The sequence below is a fragment of the Solanum dulcamara genome, chromosome 10 (genome assembly GCF_947179165.1).
Source record: "Solanum dulcamara chromosome 10, daSolDulc1.2, whole genome shotgun sequence".
Classification (NCBI taxonomy): Eukaryota; Viridiplantae; Streptophyta; class Magnoliopsida; order Solanales; family Solanaceae; genus Solanum; species Solanum dulcamara.
Genome location: NC_077246.1, coordinates 61,539,057 through 61,561,047, shown reverse-complemented (window position 1 = coordinate 61,561,047; position 21,991 = coordinate 61,539,057). Strand labels below are relative to the sequence as shown.

At 34.4% G+C, this 21,991-nt stretch overlaps 3 protein-coding genes across 3 annotated transcripts; all 3 read right to left on the bottom strand.

Moving 5' to 3' along the window:
• Positions 1-7,589: 7,589 nt before the first annotated feature.
• Positions 7,590-8,693, bottom strand: LOC129871197 (RING-H2 finger protein ATL66-like). Its single transcript, XM_055946080.1, has one exon. The coding sequence runs from the start codon at positions 8,540-8,542 to the stop codon at positions 7,832-7,834; it is 711 nt and encodes a 236-aa protein (XP_055802055.1). The 5' UTR covers positions 8,543-8,693; the 3' UTR covers positions 7,590-7,831.
• Positions 8,694-10,950: 2,257 nt separating this feature from the next.
• LOC129871198 (probable E3 ubiquitin-protein ligase ZFP1) lies at positions 10,951-11,987 on the bottom strand. Its single transcript, XM_055946081.1, has one exon. It carries the CDS (start codon positions 11,836-11,838, stop codon positions 11,182-11,184), a length of 657 nt encoding a protein of 218 aa, XP_055802056.1. The 5' UTR covers positions 11,839-11,987; the 3' UTR covers positions 10,951-11,181.
• Positions 11,988-17,294: 5,307 nt separating this feature from the next.
• On the bottom strand, positions 17,295-17,639 carry LOC129869852 (CENP-B homolog protein 2-like). Its single transcript, XM_055944443.1, has one exon. It carries the CDS (start codon positions 17,637-17,639, stop codon positions 17,295-17,297), a length of 345 nt encoding a protein of 114 aa, XP_055800418.1.
• Positions 17,640-21,991: the final 4,352 nt, after the last annotated feature.

Below are 21,991 nucleotides of genomic sequence, written 5' to 3'. Positions count from 1 at the left end.
ACCCACTCTTGTGAATGCACCCTTGTCTTTGCTTTACTAAATTCATAAATGCCACACTAGTGCATGCCCTCAAGACACTTCTATATGTAAACTGATTTTTCCTCACCCCTTTGAAAGTCTTCAACAAAAGAAGAGGAGTCAAAAAAGGTTGCTGCAAAAGGGAGTAAAAAAAGGTTGCAGGCTGCAAAATGAAAGTTTAGTTTTCAACAATTAAGTCTTCAAAGGCTGCTGGCTTCTTTGACAGACGCGTAAAAAATTAACGCGTAAATTTTCTACGCGTTTTCATCCTCCTATAAATAGAGGGCTTCCTGCCCTCATTTAAATCATCCCAAAAGAGAGAGTAAGAATACAAAGAGAGTTATACACCAAGATAAATATTTTAGTCTTGAGTGTCCTCTTTAGTAGTTGTTTCTTTTACAAGAGAGAAGTGTTAATTATTGTTTTCTCCTTGTATTTGAGAGCTGTGTACTCCATATTAAATAGTGAGATCCTTCTACCCCGTGGTTTTTCCCTTCTACCAAGATAAATATTTTAGTCTTGAGTGTCCTCTTTAGTAGTTGTTCCTTTTACAAGAGAGAAGTGTTAATTATTGTTTTCTCCTTGTATTTGAGAGTTGTGTACTCCATATTAAATAGTGAGATCCTTCTACCCCGTGGTTTTTCCCTTCTATCATTTAGAGGGGTTTCCACGTAAAATTCTCGTGTCCAATTTATTTTCAATATTTTCATCATATCAAACTTTAGTTGTGGTGCTTCCTCACCCCAACAGTGGTATCAGAGCCCTCGATTATTCTGTCTATTTTATGCGAAGGTACTATCTGTGAATAGTAACTTTTCGTGAATAGTAAAATTCGGTGAATAGTACTATTCACATGAATAGTAAATTTCGGTGACGGTACAGTTTGTCACGATTGTTCGCAAAAATATTCAGAAACGATCTAGAAGGGTGTGAAGCAAATAACAATGTCGAGTACAACAAAGTTTGATGTTGAAAAATTCAATGAGACTAATTTCTCATTGTGGAAAATGAAAATAAAAGCGATATTGAGAAAAGACAATTGCTTAGCTGCAATTGAAGGCAGGCCAGCAGACTTTGCTGATGACAGCAAGTGGAATGACATAGACAGCAACGCAGTTGCTAATCTACACTTGGCACTAGCTGATCAATTGTTGTCTAGTGTGGCGGAAAAGCGGACGGCGAAGGAAATATGGGATACTCTTACAGGGTTGTATGAGGCCAAGTCTTTGCATAATAAAATCTTCTTAAAAAGAAGATTGTATACTCTTCGAATGGCAGAGTCCATGTCAGTTACTGAACACATCAATACTTTGAATACTCTATTTTCGCAACTTACAACAATGGGTTGCAAAATAGAGGGTACTGAACGTGCGGAGCTTCTACTTCAAAGTCTGCCTGACTCATATGATCAACTCATCATCAACCTGACGAACAATACAGACAGTCTAGTTTTCGATGAAATTGCAGCCGCTGTCTTGGAAGAAGAAAATAGGCGCAAAAATAAGGAAGACAGACAAGCAAGTTCGCAACAAGCTGAAGCTTTGATGATGGTGAGAGGAAGACCAACGGAACGTGGCCCTAGTGGGAGTCACAATCATGGCAGATCTCAATCAAGAAGTAAGAAGAATATCAAGTGCTACAACTGTGGCAAGAAAGCGCACTTCAAGAAAGATTGTCGGTTCAAGAAAAAGAGTGAACACCCTGAGCCATCAAATGCTCAAGGGAATGTTGCATGTACCTCGGATGATGGCGATATTTTATGTAATGAGGCAATATCAAATAATGAAGGCAGAAAATGTTTCGCTGATGTCTGGATCATGGACACAGGAGCAACATGGCACATGACGTCCCGGAGAGAATGGTTCCATCAATATAATCCTATCTCAGGAGGGTCTGTGTTCATGGGAAACGATCATGCTTTGGATGTTATTGGTATTGGGTCCATCAAAACAAAGATGTATGATGGCACGGTACGCACCATCCAGGAGGTACGACATGTAAAAGACTTGAAGAAGAATCTATTGTATTTAGGACAACTAGATGATAATGGATGTTCGTATAAGACTCATGGTGGAGTCATGAGAATATCCAAAGGAGCGCTTGTAGTGATGAAAGCAGAAAAACTTGTTGCAAATCTATATGTGCTTAAAGGTGAAACACACCAAGAAGGAGAAGCATCAACCGCGTCAGCAAGTTCATTTGAAGAATCAACGATGATGTGGCATCGTAAACTTGGCCATATGTCGGAACGAGGTTTGAAGATTCTTGCTGAGCAAAAACTTCTTCCAGGGCTCAAAAAGGTTTCACTACCCTTTTGTGAGCATTGTGTTACCAGTAAGCAAAATAGACTGAAGTTTAGCAGTTCCTCTGCTAAAAGCAAAGAAATACTAGATCTGGTTCACTCTGATGTCTGGCAAGCACCGGTGGAGTCTCTAGGAGGAGCGAAATATTTTGTGTTATTTATCGACAATTACTCCAGGAGAAGTTGGGTGTATCCAATCAAGAGGAAGGCAGATGTTTTTTCAGTTTTCAAAGAATTCAAAGCGCGGGTGAAACTTGAATCTGAGAAAAAGATCAAGTGTTTGAGGACAGATAATGGAGGAGAATACACTGGTGATGAATTTAATAACTTCTGTAAACAAGAAGGTATTAAACGACAGTTCACGGTGGCATATACTCCACAACAAAATGGAGTAGCAGAGCGGATGAACAGAACCTTGTTGGAACGGACAAGAGCTATGTTGGCAACTGCAGGGTTGGAAAAACCATTCTGGGCAGAAGCAGTCAAAACCGCCTGTTATGTGATCAATCGGTCACCATCAACCGCAATTGATCTGAAAACGCCAATGGAGATGTGGACAGGAAAACCAGCTGATTATTCTCACTTACATATATTTGGAAGTCCTGCTTATGTTATGTACAACACCCAAGAAAAATCAAAGTTGGATCCAAAATCCAGGGAATGCATTTTCTTAGGGTATGCTGATGGAGTCAAGGGGTATCGCTTATGGAATCCCACAGCCCGCAAGGTGGTAATCAGAAGGGATGTTGTATTTGTTGAAAACAAGATACAAGCAAAAGAAGGTAGCACTTCAAAAGAAAAATCAGAGACTACTACAGTTGAAGTTGAAGAAATAGAAGAAGTTCCAGTTTCTTCTGAAGCAGCACCAGAGCACGAAGAACAAGTGCAAGCTGAGATCGAAACTCCAAAAGTTCGACGGTCAACTAGGGAGAGAAGAGAACCAGCTTGGCACTCAGATTATTCTATGGAGAGTAATATTGCATACTGTCTACTAACAGAAGATGGTGAGCCTTCAACTTTTCACAAGGCTATGAAAGGCCAAGAATCATCTCTGTGAGTGGCAGCAATGCAAGAAGAAATTGAAGCTCTCCATAAAAATAAAACATGGGATCTTGTTCAATTACCACAAGGAAGGAAGGCCATTGGAAACAAATGGGTCTACAAGATCAAACGCAATGGTAATGATCAAGTGGAGAAATATCGTGCAAGATTGGTGGTGAAAGGATTCGCTCAGAAAGAAGGTATCGACTTCAATGAGATATTTTCTCCAGTGGTTCGACTCACAACAATTCGAGTGGTCCTGGCGATGTGTGCTACATTTGATTTGTACTTGGAGCAGTTAGATGTCAAAACTGCATTTCTTCATGGAGAGCTTGAAGAAGAAATTTATATGTTCCAACCAGAAGGTTTTGAAGAACAGGGAAAAGAGAACTTGGTTTGCAGGTTGAACAAATCTCTATACGGTCTCAAACAGGCACCGAGATGTTGGTATAAGAGATTTGATTCCTTCATTATAAGCCTTGGATACAACAGACATAGTTCAGATCCTTGTGTTTATTACAAGAGATTTGGTGATGACGATTTTGTTATTTTACTGTTGTATGTTGACGACATGTTGGTAGCAGGCCCCAACAAAGATCGTCTCACAAATTTAAAGGCACAGTTGGCTAGGGAGTTTGAAATGAAGGATTTAGGACCAGCAAATAAGATTCTAGGGATGCAAATTCACCGAGACAGAAATAATAGGAAGATTTGGCTTTCTCAAAAGAACTACTTGAAGAAAATCTTGAGACGCTTCAAGATGCAAGACTGTAAGTCAATTTCTACCCCACTTCCTATTAATTTCAAGTTATCCTCAAGTATGAGTCCTAGCAATGAAGCAGAGAGGATGGAGATGTCTCGAGTACCGTATGCATCAGCAGTGGGAAGTTTAATGTTCGTCATGGTATGTACAAGACCTGACATTGCACAAGCAGTGGGAGTGGTTAGTCGATACATGGCTAATCCTGGTAGAGAGCATTGGAATACTGTTAAGAGGATCCTGAGATACATCAAGGGTACCTCAGATGTTGCAATGTGTTATGAAGGATCAGACTTTAATGTTAAAGGTTATGTTGATTTAGATTATGCAGGTGATCTTGATAAGAGCAAGTCCACCACAGGTTATGTGTTTTCTCTTGCTGGAGGAGCTGTAAGCTGGATTTCAAAACTGCAATCTATCGTGGCTACATCTACGACAGAAGCAGAATATGTGGCAGCTACACAAGCTAGCAAAGAGGCAATATGGATGCAGATGTTACTGGAGGAGCTCGGGCACAAACAAGAGAAGGTTGCTCTGTTTTGTGACAGTCAGAGCACTTTGCATCTTGCAAAGAATCTATCATTTCATTCAAGGACAAAGCACATACGAGTTCAATATCACTTTGTTCGTGAGAAGGTGGAAGAAGGCAATGTGGATATTCAGAAAATTCACACCAATGACAACCTGGCAGATATGTTTACGAAGCCGATCAACAGTAACAAGTTTATATGGTGTCGATCTTCTATTGGCCTAGCAGAAACGTAACATTGCAATAGTTGGGTAGAAAGGATGGTGTGAAGACTTAATTGATTCTCAATTAAATCTTCAAGTGGGAGAATGAAAGTCTTCAACAAAAGAAGAGGAGTCAAAAAAGGCTGCTGCAAAAGGGAGTCAAAAAAGGCTGCAGGCTGCAAAATGAAAGTTTAGTTTTCAACAATTAAGTCTTCAAAGGCTGCTGGCTTCTTTGACAGACGCGTAAAAAATTAATGCGTAAATTTTCTACGCGTTTTCATCCTCCTATAAATAGAGGGCTTCCTGCCCTCATTTAAATCATCCCAAAAGAGAGAGTAAGAATACAAAGAGAGTTATACACCAAGATAAATATTTTAGTCTTGAGTGTCCTCTTTAGTAGTTGTTCCTTTTACAAGAGAGAAGTGTTAATTATTGTTTTCTCCTTGTATTTGAGAGCTGTGTACTCCATATTAAATAGTGAGATCCTTCTACCCCGTGGTTTTTCCCTTCTATCATTTAGAGGGGTTTCCACGTAAAATTCTCGTGTCCAATTTATTTTCAATATTTTCATCATATCAAACTTTAGTTGTGGTGCTTCCTCACCCCAACACCCTTCCCTACGCATAGCAACAAACATAGTAAGGGATCGTTTGGTTGGAAACAAATTATCCGAAGATAATTAATCCCGGGATAAGTTATTCCATCAGGTATATGAGATAACTTATCTCATCAAATAATCCTACTTTTTATCCTGAGATTATTACACCTTATAGCTCAAACCAAATGACTCCTAAGTGAATATCCATTTTGAGAGTAGCCAGATAAAACTTAAAGCAGTCCATGAAACCACATTTCTTTCAGGCAATTTATCAAACATGTTGCGGGGAGACATTGAATACAAAATGAACGTTTGAAGGAAACCCAATAGTTGAGCGATGATTTCAGGAGAGGAAATTGAGCAATTTACAGAGAAATTACTACATTCCTAATCATCACTCTTTTGCATGGATCGTTTTCCTTTCTCTGCAGAAAAACCGCTATAGCATATGAACGAAAAAAGAACAATGCCTTACATTATGCCCGCTAAGAGCTCCTACAAGCTTCCTTCGGCGAAGAAGAAGCCAGTTGCAGCTGCTAAGCCCAAGTGCCCAATCAAAACTGATAACTGACAATGTTAGGATGGTTTAGCCACCGTAACACACTCGCTGGCGAAGCCATCTCTACCTGAATTCCGAGTAGCTCCACACTTGCCCTTAAGTTTTCCTACAATTGCAGTGTCTGCAAAATAAGTTATTTATTTATTATTCTTATTATAGAATAAAAAATACCTCCGTGTTAAAAATCTAATAGGACATAGACGTGCTGCTTTAGAAATGAAAACTTTTAAGCATTCTCATCTTTAACCATTCATTTTTACCTGAATCGGAGAGAGTTCGGATAGTAAATTCCTAATTTTTGGTTGATCATCAAAGCATAATAGAGAATCGATATACATATATACGTTCGTATATGAAGACGGTAGCTTTGGTGTATCATGCATGGGGCTTCAAGATTTGATATTTTAGGTAAGTTTTCAAAAATAATTTTTAAGGCTTTGGTCAATTTTCTATGAAAATACAAATGGGTTTAAATAGTTTATCTTTTTTTCTTCATATGAAAAAAGTGAATTTGTATATGTATAAAATGCACCCACAATCGGAATCTCCATTCCCCTTTCAAACTCTTGCCAACGCGAAAGAAAGTAAATTCTTAGCATTCTACCAATCAAAATAATGAGTATTTAACATTTGGAAAGTCATTGTATATTAAAGGGTTTTGGAAATAGAAGTTGTAAAGTTACATCTAATGTGTTTTGAGTGACCTATTTGATTGATATATTTAGGCATTGTTATTTGCCCTATACTTTCTGAGTGATTTTACGAATGAAATTTCATCGGATATGTTGTTGTTGTTCTCTGAATGGTTTGACGTTTTATTTAATATATTATTCTTCTTGTTCGAGTTCTTTATAACTTCAAGTCAATACAAAGAATAGGATAATATGATTTCTCATTTCTCAATATACGCAATTTAGAAGGTATTTTAGTTTCTAATTACTCTGTCGTTCATACAGTCATTGGTGCCACCATTTGGAATGCATTATTCAGTGATTCATCCTCAGTAAATTGTTTATGCTCATCCTGATGCCCCTTTTGTATGTTTCCTTTTTATTATTCATTACACAATTTGAATCATTCAAATATCATACAATATGACTCAATACACAATTTGAAATCATTCAAATAAAATACCATAATATTCCCACAAATATATGACAAAAATTAATAGTCATGGTGCCCTTTTTTCTTAATAGCAAACATCAAAATACACCAAATTAATTTGCTGCATTTTTCAAAACTCCTACTTTTTTCATCAACCCAATTAATAGATTCCGATTATGAACTGATCTTAAATAATCAGGCAACGTGGGTTCAAGAATCCAATTTCGAAATAGAACGTTCTAATTTTTTCAACAACTTTGGGCTAAAACTGAAGGCTAGCGATTAAAACATAAGGATGAAGAAGAAGAACTTGAAACCAATTATATATACAGAGAAAATGTACTTTTTTTAAAGAATTTGTAATAGAAAAGATATTCCAAAAATAATAATTAATTAAAAGGGTAAATTAGTCAAGCTATAATTTTTAAATATTAATGCTAAATAGGATAAAGGAATTGTTACAAAAAGCGATACATTGGTGACAAAATTAATAACTAATTCAATTGATTTTGGTACTTCTTCACTGCATACATTAAAGCTAAAATAAAAGAAAGGCTTGGATCTTGATAAGAGGTATGCAACACGTTACATCAAAGAACACCAACGTCTAATCGATTAAATATACATCTCTTAGGGATAGTAGAACAATAATCTACCGCAAAAGCCATCTACAAAATTGTTTTGGCATTAGATTGTTGATCCTTCATGTAGTCTTGTTTAATGTGTGGGCATCTCATAGCGGCAAAGTGGGCAGTAATGGCTCTTCTCCAACCACTTGATAATACACTCAGCATGAAACATATGAGAGCAAGGCAAGCGCAGTACTTGAGTTTCCTCCCCTAACTCATCTAGACATACCATACACTCATCGTTGCTATTTATTTCATCGGCTTCCATCGGTTCTAGCAACTGTATTGATGATTTACTAGCCGGCACCATTCCATACGTGGATGATTCTTCCAATGCTAACAAAATTCTACCATCGCATTCGTGATAAATCAGTAATGTCACATTCGCAGATACCTCTGACATCCCTGTAGTCATCATTCCTTGCAACTTGTGAGTTGTACGTTCAATTATAGCATGATGTTCATCTTCAAACTCATCCTTAAAAAGCATTAACACTTCTGATATAGCGCAATCAAGTCTCTGATAGAGCTTGGTATCGGAAAGATGAATAACGATTTGGGTCGGCTTGGTTGAACCGTCCCATGTTCTACCCACGCATATGGATTCTAGATCATTGGGTTGTATATACGAAAATTGTTGTATTACACTGAAATTAAAGTGAATGGTTAAATAGGGTAAAGAAGAAGAATATGAAGAAGCAATTGGGGGAGTAATCAATTTTTCTTGTTTGGAAATTGGTTTAACGCTAATGAGAGAGCGCTTGAAGCATCTGTGGCATACAAAGCCTGTTGGCAACATATTGCAAAACTTGAGAGGAGAAATCAATATTAACTAATGGAAACGTAGTGGACCTTTCAAGTGTATTTATAATATTACAAGCAAACCAAATTTTATTAGGAATAGGATTAGTGAGTTTCTATATAATATTACTAGCAAACCTAAATTTATTTAGAAAAAGATTAGTGAGTTTCTAAATAATATTACTAGCAAAACTAAATTTATTAAGAATGGGATTAGTGAGTTTCTATATAATATTACTAGCAAAACTAAATTTATCAAGAAAAGGATTATTGAGTTTCTATATAATATTACTAGCAAACCTATATTTATTAAGAAAAGGATTAGCGAGTTTCTAAATAAAATAAACCTAAATTTATTAGGAATAGGATTGATTGGTGAGTGGCAAGCCTAATTTATTGAGAAAAAGGAATTACGTAACAATTTTTCCCCACGTCATTATTATTAAGAAAAGTATAAATACTTCCTAAGGTCCTTTCTTTTAAAGGACGTTTTGGGAAATATAATTGGAAACTTCAAATACCTATTTTTTTTTACAAATATTAATTGTATTTTTATTTAGGGAAAAGTAATTACAACAATTTAGCGTATTGAGGTTGGTCGCTTCTTTTCGTTTTCCTTTACATGTATTCCATATTAAATTCACCAACATGTTCTTGCAGATTCATAATTACCAGTGCTCTTCACTGTGACTTCCAAGCTAATAAGATCAAAAAGACGTTAAAAAGACGCTGCATTGCTATTACTGCAAGGTCTGGGTCAGCTTACACGCACATCGACTAATTCCACAAGGTACTTGTGACAATAATTTTAGACTTAAAAGTAGGCTAAAGTTAGAAGGTCAAACTCTCAAAGATATTGCTACAAAAAAAACTGAAATCTTTTACAGAAAAGGTACAAAGTTTTCATTTTATCTCCAAAACTAAATCACAGGCTCAACAGCTTGAGTAAAATTGACAGGGCAAAACATGTAAGAAGCATATAAGCGATTAAGCGGGTAAGAACGAATACCTTTCGTAGCTTCATTGCATCATCACTGCACGCTGAAACTATAATACCAAAACTTATATTTAAGAAGCATAAGCGGGTAAGAACGAATACCTATTCATAGCTTCATTGCATCATCACTGAACGCTGAAACTACAACTACCAAAACTTACTTTCGGAAAAGCCAGGTAGAATGAAACATCACAAGGAAGATCTGGATCATTTTCATGTATCAGACAGTAGGTAGAAGTGCTACCATATCATTGCCAGAATGAAAAAGGCTGTCACCAGAAATTCTTCAGTTTTTTTACCCTGATTTGAAAAGTGAGATAATTATTACAATTGATTTTGATAAGAAGAGAATTTGAGGTCAGATACAGAAACTCACCTGTATTGTAATTTGTAAGGCCTACATCCAAGGAACATAGCTTTAGCCTATATAGGAATGTTTCACAAACCTTCCTAGAGATGTAACTGAAACTGTGCATATCTATCAGTCTCAAAATAATTTTCTCCCTACAAACAGATCAGTACAACGAATGAGACGATGTGTGCATTCTATTCTAAGAAGAGATGACACTCATACTAATGCCCACACAAACATAAAAAAAAAGAAGTTGTTCATCCAAATCTAACAATAGCCAAATCTGGCAATCATACCTTATAGAACTCATGTTGAGGACGTGAAGAACAGTTTTTTCATTGTACGACTGCAAAGCTTCCTCTCTGCTGCACTTAACCGGAAGTCCTCCACATTTGCTACACGACCTAATATCTTCAACCTTTCCCTAAAGGGAACAGTACCATCCATTCTGAAAGCCTTCACTTTTTCCTCTTCATCATCCATTACCCTCTGATCAATAAGGAAAGAGTAGGAAAAGATTGTTTCAGTAAAAGATCTAACTGTGATAGTTTACCAAGAAACAGACCATGAAATAATGACTGGAAAACAAGGAGTACATAAATAACAATATAATGTAAAATAAAATAAAAAGAATATAATGTAAAATAAAATAAAAAAGCTATTTGGGCGTTAAATAACTTTGGCTTTGAAGAGACTCAAACACATTTCATGTGTATCTTTAGCACAAAAATTACCTATCTTTAAGTTAACCTTCAGACAATTGTTTTAACTTATTCATCATTCATATAAAAATTACAATATACCTAATTACCCTTACTAATATATTGTAAATATGTTCTTTAGAAAATTTCCTTGAAATTAAAAATACCATAAATATGCTAGATTTTTAATTTGAATTCCGAAAGGAAACTTTTTACATCTCCAAGTTTCTACCAGCATTTACCAACTAATAACTAACTAATCATTATAAACTTCACAAGATATCAAACCATATAATTCATTACACAATTTGAAATCATCCAAATAAAATACCATAAAAATTAATAACTAATTCATTTTTTTTTGGTCCAATGAAGTACTGCATACATTAAAGCTAAAATTAAAAAGAGGCTTGGATCTTGATAAAAGGTATGTAACACAAACTTGAAAAACACAAACTTATATAATCAATTAATTATAGGTCTCCTAGTTATAGAAGCACAATAATCAACCGCAGAAGACATCTACAAAATTGTTTTGGCATTAGATTGTTGATCCTTCATGTAGTCTTGTCTAATCTGTGGGCATCTCATTGCGGGCAGTAATGACTCTTCTCTAACCACTTGGTAATACACTCACCATGAAACATATGAGAACAAGGCAAGCGCAGTACTTGAGTTTCCTCCCCTATCTCATCTAGACATACCAAACACTCATCGTTGCTATTTATTTCATCAGCTTCCATCGGCTCTAGCAACTCTATTGATGATTTACTAGCAGCCACCATTCCATCGGTCGATGATTCTTCCAATGCTAACCAAATTCTACCATCACTTTCGTGATCAATCAATAATGTCACATCCATACATACCTCCAACATCTCTGCAGTCATGATGCTTTGCAACTTGTGAATTGTACGTTCAATTAAAGCATGATGTTGATCTTCAAACTCGTCCTTAAAATGCATACACACTTCTGATATAGCGCGAGCGAGTCTTTGATAGAGCCTAGTATCGGAATGATGAATAATGATTTGGGTCGACTCGATTGAACCGTCACATGTTCTATCCACGAGTACGGATTCTAGATCATTTGGTTGTATATACCAAAATTGTTCTATTATACTGAAATTAAAGTGAATGGTTGTTAAATAGGGTAAAGAAGAAGAATATGAAGAAGCAATTGGTTTAACACTAATGATAGAGCGCTTGAAGCAGCTGTGGCATACAAAGCCTGTTGGCGACATATTGCAAAACTTGAGAGGAGAAATCAATATTTAGTAATGGAAACGTAGCCCCTTCAAGTTTATTTATACTATTACTAGCAAATCCTAATTTATTAGGAAAAGGAATAGTGAGTTTCTAAATAAAATAACTAGCAAACCTAAATTTATTACGAATACGATTAGTGAGTGGCTAGCCTAATTTGATGAGAAAAAGGAATTATGTGACAATTTTTCCCAAATTGGAAACAGAAAAGGATAAGTACACGTTTTGGGAAATATAATTGGAAACTTCAAATACTTATTTTACAAATATTAATTGTATTTTTATTTAGGGAAAAGTAATTACAAAAAAATTAGCGTGTCAAGAACATTTAATTTAATGTAAATAGAAAATTCATTTAAGCGACAAAATTGAACTCCAGTCACTTCTTTTACATTTTCCAAACTTCTACGACGTCTCTACAAAAGATCATATTAAATTCACCAACATGTTCTTGCAGATTCATACTTGCCAGTGCTCCTCACTGTGATTTCGAAGACAATAGGACCAAAATTTCAGTACTGAAACCTTAAAAAGACGTTGCATTGCTATACCTATGATATTTGGGTCAACTTACACGCACATCAACTAATTCCACAAGGTATCAGCTACAATAAATTGAGACTTAAAAGTAGGCTAAAGTTAGAAGGTCAAAGTCTCAAAGAAATAGCTAAACCAAAAACTGATTATTATTTTTCCAGAAAAGGTACGAAATTTTCATTGATCTTCAAAACTAAATCACAGATTCGACAATTTGAGTAAATTGACAGGGCAAGACATGTAAGAAGCATAAGTGATTAAGCGGGTACGAAGCGTAATGTCACAGATTGGACTTAGACTTCGACTAAGACCTCCGTGCGACACTTGACAACTTACTCATGAATCTTTCACGATCTTGCAAGCTCAAGTAAGCCTTTTAGACTAGATCGCTAAGGGAACGCTAGATTATAAGAAAGACAAAAGAACTTTTATGAAGAAGGCTTTGTATATTGCTTAGGAAGATTGCTTGTTGCTTGATTGCTTGGTGTACAAATGAATGACCACTTCTATTTATACTACTCCCTAGGGGCTAAAGTACAAATAATAATTTCTACACAAGTCCCTCTATATCTACAAATAAGTCTTCTTTCTAGAATACTCTAGACAACTAGAAGATTCCAAGGACTTTTCATGCAAATTGATGGAATTCTAAAGTCTTCCAAGGGAATTCTCCACATGTCTCTAGAACCTTCCACTATGGACTAGCCTTTTTTCCTATTTAAGGCTTCCACATGGGCAAATTTGTGCCATATGGCACTTACGTGGTGCTTATGTGGCGTGATGACGTGGCGGGTCGTCACAGTAAGCTATAAAAATGATGTGTGCATTCTATTCTAAGAAGAGATGGCACTCATACTAATGACCACACAAACATAAAAAATAAGTTGTTCGCCCAATTCAAACTCAAATCTAACAACCAAATCTGGCAATCATAACTTATAGAACTCATGTAGAGGACGCGAAAGAACAGCTTCCTCTCTGCTGCACTTACCGGAGGTTCTCCACATTTGCTACATGACCTAATATCTTCAACCTTCCCCTAAAGGTAACAGTACCATCAATTGGAAAAGCCTACACTTTTTCAACTTCATCATCCATTACATAGGAAAGAGTAGGAAAAGATTGTTCAGTAAGAAATCTGACAGTGATAGTTTACCAATAAACAGACAAGAGGTGAATAAACCATGAAATAATGACTGGAAACAAGCAGTACATAACACAATACTACAAAAGAATGTACACAGAAACTAACAGAATGTGAAAAAAGAAAACACCAACAGAGAAACAAATATTACAAGAGGCATAATAAAAAAGACAACATGAAGAAACATGATGAAGTAGTTAAGAAGCAACAGCAGATGTATACAACTAGAGAATGTTTAAAAGAGAAACAAGAAACCAATGACATGGTAACTAGAAGTCTAGAACTTACTCTGATGTTCTCTTGAAAATGAGAAGGAAATTCTTTTGCATAACTTTCGGAAAGCTTAAAGTACAAGACAAAATTCATTCCTTTACCATCAGTTTCACACTGAAAAATTGCAGTAGGATATAATGGTACCTATAAAATATAAAGAAAAAGAAGGGCAAAAACAGCATCTTAGCAACTCAAATGAGTGAATATTTGAATACAAAATGGGTCATCAGGACAAAATAAACTATATGATTACATGAACATAAGAAATAAAAGCTTTCATACCAACAAACATTTTTCTGGAGGACTGAGAATAGGGCTAAAAACAATGGCTTGAGAATAAGTTCACAACTGAAAAGGACTGAAATGTGGTTAATGGGAACACTCTGGAGACATGGAAAATCCAAAAGTAATGGAAAGGTTAAAAATGCCTTTCAACTATGAACGTATTCCCAAGCTGGTTTCTTTTTATTTTATTTTACATTATATCGTAATTAATAGAGGTTAGACCCTAATTGTGGGATTACACTGGGTATGTAGTTACTGTATTGTTATTAATAGAGGTTATATGGCCGCCTATACTGGAAACCTACATGGAGGTGAGTAATGTCTTGTAATTCAAAAGCCATTTGGGTGTTGAATAACTTTGACTTTGAAGAGACTCGAACACATTTCATGTGTATCTTTAGCACAAAAATTACCTATCTTTAAATTAACTATCAGACCAACTTAATGACAGTCAGAACAATACAAAAACAACATACCCAATGAAATTCCACTAAGTGGGGTTTGGGGAGGTTTATTCCGAAAGACCCTCGGCTCAAGTGCCTCAATCTCAAGTTAAAAAGAAAGGGGGGGGGGCACAATGAATGACAGTCAGAGCAATGGATAAAAAAAAAAGAAAATCACTTATTTTCTTAAAGCTAAATTAAACGGTACCTTAATATTCAGTACAAGAATGTGTTGAAGTGTCCCAGAGTGTTCAATGACAAGAACTTCCACAAGTCGAGCAATATAATCCATTTTTCTTTGAGATTAAAATACATCAACGGCAAAAGGATAATATGCAGCATAATTTTCCGCAAACTCTTTCTTTTTGTCCCTGCAGAAGTTAAAGCATGCAAATGATACAACTTAAACAAAAGTAGAGGGCAGATGCACCAACAGCCAGCATGCACATGGATTTTTCCTTAGCTTTTCTAATTTTTGTTAATGAAGTATTTAATCTAAGCCACAAACCTGATCTTCTGAACACTTTCCAATGTGAAGTAATTGGGGAGTATACCTTGTCTGACCATCCAACGGAACAGTAGAAATGCATCAATGTTGTAACCTCGAAAAGCATATCCAGAAATCATGACATTCCAAGAAACCAAATCTCTCTCTGCCATTGACTCAAAAACACAAAAAGCATCCTCCATTTAGAATTAAAATCAACCAGCCCACTCTTGTGAATGCACCCTTGTATTTGCTTTACTAAATTAACATATGCCACACTAGTGCATGCCCTCAAGACACTTCTATATGTAAACTGATTTTCTCTCACCCCTTCCCTACGCATAGCAACAAACACAGTAAGGGGTAATTTGGTTGAAAACAAGTTATCCCACGATAATCAATCTCAGGATAAGTTATCTCGGAATAAGTTATTTCACCAACATGGGATAACTTATCCCATCAAATAATCCTACATTTTATCCTGGGGTTATATACACCTTATACCTCGCACCAAATGACTCCTAAGTGAATATCCATTTTGAGAGTAGCCAGATAAAACTTAAAGCAGTCCAATGAAACCACATTTCTTTCAGGCAATTTATCAAACATGTTGCGGGCGGACATAACATTGAGTACAAAATGAACATTTGAAGGAAACCCAATAGTAGAGAGATAATTTCAGGAGAGGAAATTGAGCGATTTACAGAGCGATTCCTACATTCCTAATCATCATTCTTTTGCATGGATAGTTTTTCCTTTCTCTGCACAAAAACCGCTATAACATATGAACTAAAAATGAACAATGCCTTACATGAAGTTACATTATGCCCTCTAAGAGCTCCTACAAGCTTCCTTCGACGAAGAAGAAACCAGTTGCAGCTGCTAAGCCTAATTGCCCAAACAAAACTGATGACTGACAAAGTTAGGGTTCAGCCACCGTACCACACTCGCCGGCGAAGCCATCTCTACTGGAATTCCGAATAGCTCCACACTTTCCCTTGTGTTTTCCACCAAATCAAAATGAATAGCAAATTCTACAATTGCAGTGTCCGAAAAATTATTTATTTATTTATGGGAAAAGGGACAAATATACTCATAAAAGATAAAACTTCCATAAAGTAATATTCCATAAAATAATAATTTCCCTAAATGAATATTTTTTCTGATTTGGATCAATTATATTAAAGTAATATTTTCGTTAAATGCATTAGATGATAATTAAAAATAAAGTATTAAAGGCCCAAAAAAATATAAAGTAATAATTACTAGAATACATCAAGAATTTATATATATTTAATCAATCAATAATAATAGACCAATAACTATTTCTTTTTAAAATATGATTCTATAGTTGATTGTTTTTTCTTCCCACCAAAATCAAAATTAATCTCATCCTTGACTTTTTGAAGAGCGGACACAATTTCCAAAATATTTTGTTCGTGTTGTACTAAATAGTTTGATAATGTAGTCATTGTTTGAAATGTCTCCTTTGACAATACATGTGGGACAATACTACTATCATCTTGTTCAGGATCATTATCATCATCATTATTCATTACAGATTGAATAATCTCTTCCTCTGTAGGTGATTCTATAACTATATCATTCTCGTTAGGGTAGTTCAAAAGATGTTCAGTATCCATTACATTTCTGTAGGCTAAATTAGAGATGAGATCATTTAATTCTTGGATACATTCATCTAAGTCACCAACTTCTTGGATACATTCATCTAAGTCACCAACTTGTGGTTCAGAAACATTATTTTCTTCCAATCAGATCTTGCAATGCCGAAAATATTTTGCAATTGTTATTTCTTTCACATCAAAATTTCAAGCCAAGTTAGCAAAATTAATATCATTCAAAATATCAATTTTTTCAATATTTGGTGTTTCAACTTCAAGGCCTTGTAGGATGATGAAATAAAGACGATGATGATAATGAGCTTTGTATCTCGAATAATCCCATCATCACATGGTTGAATCTTAGACATTGTGTTAGGAGGTAAGAAAAATAACTCTACATTTCTTAGTCTTTCAACTATCTTTGGATGAGCTGGGCAATTGTCTACTATTAACAAAACCTTCATGTCATTCATTCTCTTATCAAACCAGCAACATATTCTTGGAAAACCAAGTTAGTCATCCAAGCTTTCTTGTTGGATCTATACATGCAATTAAGATTGTTCATATTCACATTTTTAAAGTATCTAGGATTTGCAAACTTACCAATAATCCACAATGGTACTTTGTCAGATCCATCACCATTTCAACAGAGAGCAAGAGTAATTCTCTCTTTGTTTTTTTTGCGATCTTCAAGCTGCTTGATAGCAAGTGAATGATCAGCTTTCAATCGGTAAAATAGTCCAATTTCATCCATATTATAAATATCCTTCAATTCAAACTGATCTAGTTTTGACCGTATGCTAGGCAATTCATTTTCAATGTTCATGATAACTGAACCACTTTTTCCAAAACGTCTGTAAGACTTTATTTCGTATCTTGACTTGAAACGTTCTAACCAACCAGAAGAGAAGTTGAATTCTGGAATAGTTTCACCATACGTTTTCAGGAAAAGATCTTTTGTTTTTCCTTGGATAATTTGTCCTGACATGTTCATTTTCTCTTGCATTTGAAGAAATCACTCATACAAAACTTTCTCTAAATCAGGGTATTTTGTAGGTTTATACCTCTTGGCCTCGCTATTTTTTATCTCATTTGAAAAATATTATGCCGACCTTTTGAGAGTGTGCGATATTGTTGATTGACTAATAGTCAAATCAAACTTTTGTTTCACCCATTCTTGCAAATTTTTTTGGTTAATAGTTGGATTTTCTTTCTTATGCTCACATATTGTATTTCTTATTTTATTGGTTAAAGATGATTTTTGTACGTCTTTCAAATAATGAGAAAACATTATACTTGGATTATGATTTTTAAACATCTAGCTTTTTCCTTTTATAGTTAACATAAAATCTCTTCATATTCTATATACATGAATACAATTAGAAACATTAAACTTCACTAAATTTATTTAATTTTCCTAGATTTAAATAAGAAATATGCAAAGACTACACTTTTTAGTTTCCTAGATTTAAACTTTTGAAATTCTTAATTCAATTTTTTTTTCTTTCTTATGGCGCATACTGCAAAATACTCTCTAAAATAATAAATATTTATTTATCAATAAATAAATATTTTATGCATTTATCGATAAACTAATAATCTCAATAAATGAATATTTTTTCCGGTCCCAAGCATATGTATTTATAGAAGTTTTAATGTATGTCAATACTCTTTGTTATACTTTAAAGATTGTATATATTCTTAACGTCAATCTTTCCGTATATGTATACCCTTAAAACTAAGGGTTGAACACGTGATCGAAAAATAAGTTATTTATTTATTATTCTTATTTAAGTTAAAAATCTAACAGAGTTTATATACATTCTCTTATATTTATTTATTTATTATAGAAAAACGACATAAAGTGATACCTAAAGTTGTCTCGAATTTTCAAAAATATATTTTAACTATGCGAGCGTTCTATTACCCCTTAAACAATTTTAAACTGATATTATTATATCATTTTTTGTCCACCTGACATAGAGAATGTATTTACTATCTTAAAGAGTGTGAACAACTTAAAAAATGAATATGATTTTATTTTTACAAGTATTTTGTTATAAAATATATTTTCTTATTTTTTCTTATTATTTTTTATTTTTTCTTCTTTCTTCTTCAAAAATCCATTGTCATCTCCATCGAAACTCCTCAGTTTCAATGTCACCATTTTTACAATAACTCCATCTTCCTTCTTTTTACTACTATTAATTTAACTCTCTTCAATTTTAAAACTTTATCTAAATATTTTTTTACATTTCGAACAATTTGATAAATTCATTAGATTTTATTAGGAGGTATAATTTCGCTTTTTATTCGAATTTCAATCAAGCTTCTTTCAATTTTGGGGGATTCATTGATTCTTTCAAAATTATCATTTCTATTTTTGAAGTTATGTGAAAAGGAGATAAATTAATTGATGATACCTTCAAAAAATTTAAAATTTACTTAAAGAAATAATTAGTTTTATTATCAATAACTCACCAAAATCTAGAAAATAGTATGATTTTTTTTAAAAAAAAAATAAAGAAAATGGGGTGGGGGGAGGTGAAGAAGAAGGAAGAAAGAAAGAAAATAGGGGGAGGGGGTCAGCTTGAATGTGGGGGTGGGTGTGTGGGGTGGGGGTGGAGGTGGAGGTGAAGTGGAATTTAAGGTAAATTCAAAATTAAAGTTAAAAAAAAAGTCAAGATGTAAGAGAGAGGAAAAAATAAAGAAAAAAAGATAAAAAAAAACTTAAAATGGAAAAAAAATATTTTAAATTAAATTAAAACGTTTCACATAATGATTGGTGCGTGATGGCACTTACTTTTTAAAATCTATAACTGTTTTGAAAATGATGTAATAATATTAGTTCAAAATTATTTAGGGATATAATAGGGCGTCCGCATAGTTAAGATATTTTTTTTGAAAATTGAGGATAACTTCACGTGTTATTTTATGTTTTGTCTCTTTTTTTATATAAGAGGAAGTTAGCAGGGCATAGACATGCTGCTTTAGTAATGGTATTTTTGGAAAAAAAATAAATCTTATGCCACTTTAATTTAATTAGTGTATAAGTTTTTTGAAATTGTGAGAGCCTCTTTAGTTATGCCTTTTAGTTTTAAATTTATACTCTTTAGTTATACGTTTATTACTTTGAATGTTATTGATATTTGTATAAATTTTGTAACTATTTTGAGTAAAAAATCGACAATCAATGAAGAAAAATACTTCAGTTATGGACATCCTAATGCTCCCCTTCACATTAGGTTTTCGAGAAAAAATAATGAGATAATTTACTACCACACAAATATATATATATATATATATAAAAAATTTATTTTAGAGCAAGAATTTAAAATCATTTAACCGACACCACTTAAAATTTATCAATAAAATAACAGAGAGTTGATCAAATGCATTGTAAATCCTACTCATTACTCCCTCTCTCGTTTAGTTTCATCAGGCTTGTTTAGTATGTAAATCCCGAATATCCCCATTTTTAATTTTTTTTTAAAAAATTATCCTATTCATCTCTCCTTAGGAATCTATGTTCTTAATAACTTTTTCTTTAACCACACCCCGGATATAAGTCTGGCAACAAATACGTCATTTGTTCATGGCGGATTTTCAAGGCCAGGAATCTTAGAAATTTACAGGTTAATTCATCATTATTATTAAGAAGTTTAGAAGTTAACCATAAACTAAGGGTAACTAGTAATGACTGTACAACAGTTTTCATATGAAAAATCATAAAAGTAATTAAACATATTTTGGGGGGAATTTTAGGGATAAAACATTATAAAACTTACATGAATTGACAAAGAGAGGTTTCCCTTTCGAGAACCCCGAAGAGCTTTGCAAAGAAGTTGAAAACTTTATACAAACACATTTATTATTACTTCAAACTTTAGTACAAGCCGAGGATGGTTGGTGGAAGTGTAGGATTATTGTACATAAAGGAAAGGGGAATATGTTGGAGACTTTGAGGCTTATTTTCAGCTTAAGGCTTCTCTCTATTCTTTCTAATCTTCTGTCTTTCTAATTCACATAACTATTTCTTATATAGACTTAGAGATAGGAAACGAAAGGTTTTAAAATACGCTACGTGGCCCAATTATTGATGGCCGACAACCTGATAAGATTTTTTAATAATGCGCGTCGAGTGCTCAGTGAGACTCATCGTCACATGCATTATTAATTCATTTTTTGACTGACTGGCACACTCTTTTTGACTGACTGATACACGCGTGCTTGTTAACAGTTTTTCCCTTGGAGGGTAGTGATAAAGTGACAACACTTACAAGACATTTGTGGTCATTCCCACATGGCACACTATGTACATTATATGTCACGCCCCGGGAGGGTACCCTAGACGTAACCGGCACTCAGAAACCATTTCTGGCTCCCAAGAGAACCACATAGCCTGATCACACATCCGTTCATTCATTCGATCAGCGGAAGACAAAAGAATAAAGAGAATATTCAGTGGGCAACTCAAACCTCAGTCTAACTCAAAGAATAAAGGCCATGGGCCAACAAATTCAACTCTAATATTTGTCCTTATAAATAGTTTGACAAGAATAACTCGATCGACTCATCACTATCTAGTCTATGAAGCCTCTATCACTACTATCTAATTGGTGCCAATGACATGTTCATGGCTACCTCAAATCAAAATGAAAAGGGCTAACTCGATGCAAGAATACACAGACGGTGTCCTCCGAATGTAGGGGAGGACTCACCAACACGCTGAGTGCAAATAGATCCCCAATGATGCTCCTATTGACGATCTCTCAAACCTGTCTCTGCATCATGAAATGATGCAGGCCAAATGGCGTCAGTACGTGGAATGTACTGGTATGTAAAATGGCAGAATGAAACATACCTCAAGAAAGAATAGCAGCGGTCCAAATATCTCAAATTGAAAAGATAAGAGAGACTCAACAAGGCGTCATAAGTCTAAAGTAATAATACATTTTTAGACAAAGATCAATCATATACCATACAGTCCAATCCAATCATACACAATACAGTACAATCAAATCATTTACAATTCGACCCCTTTCAATCATATACAATCTGATTATATACACTCAACTCAACAATTAACTCAATAATCGAATCCAATCTAGTCACATACCCTTCCATTCATTCCAATCACAATTCATCTACTCCAATCCAACCATATACAATCTACTCAACAATCAGCTCAAAGGACTCAACTCAGTAAATATGCAAATTAAATTATGCAACGTTTTATAATTCAACTCAAAGGACTCAACTCAATAAATATGTAACAACTCACTCAATTGTCCTAAGTCTAACAAGAAATAGTGTAGACCGGACTAACTCATAAGCATA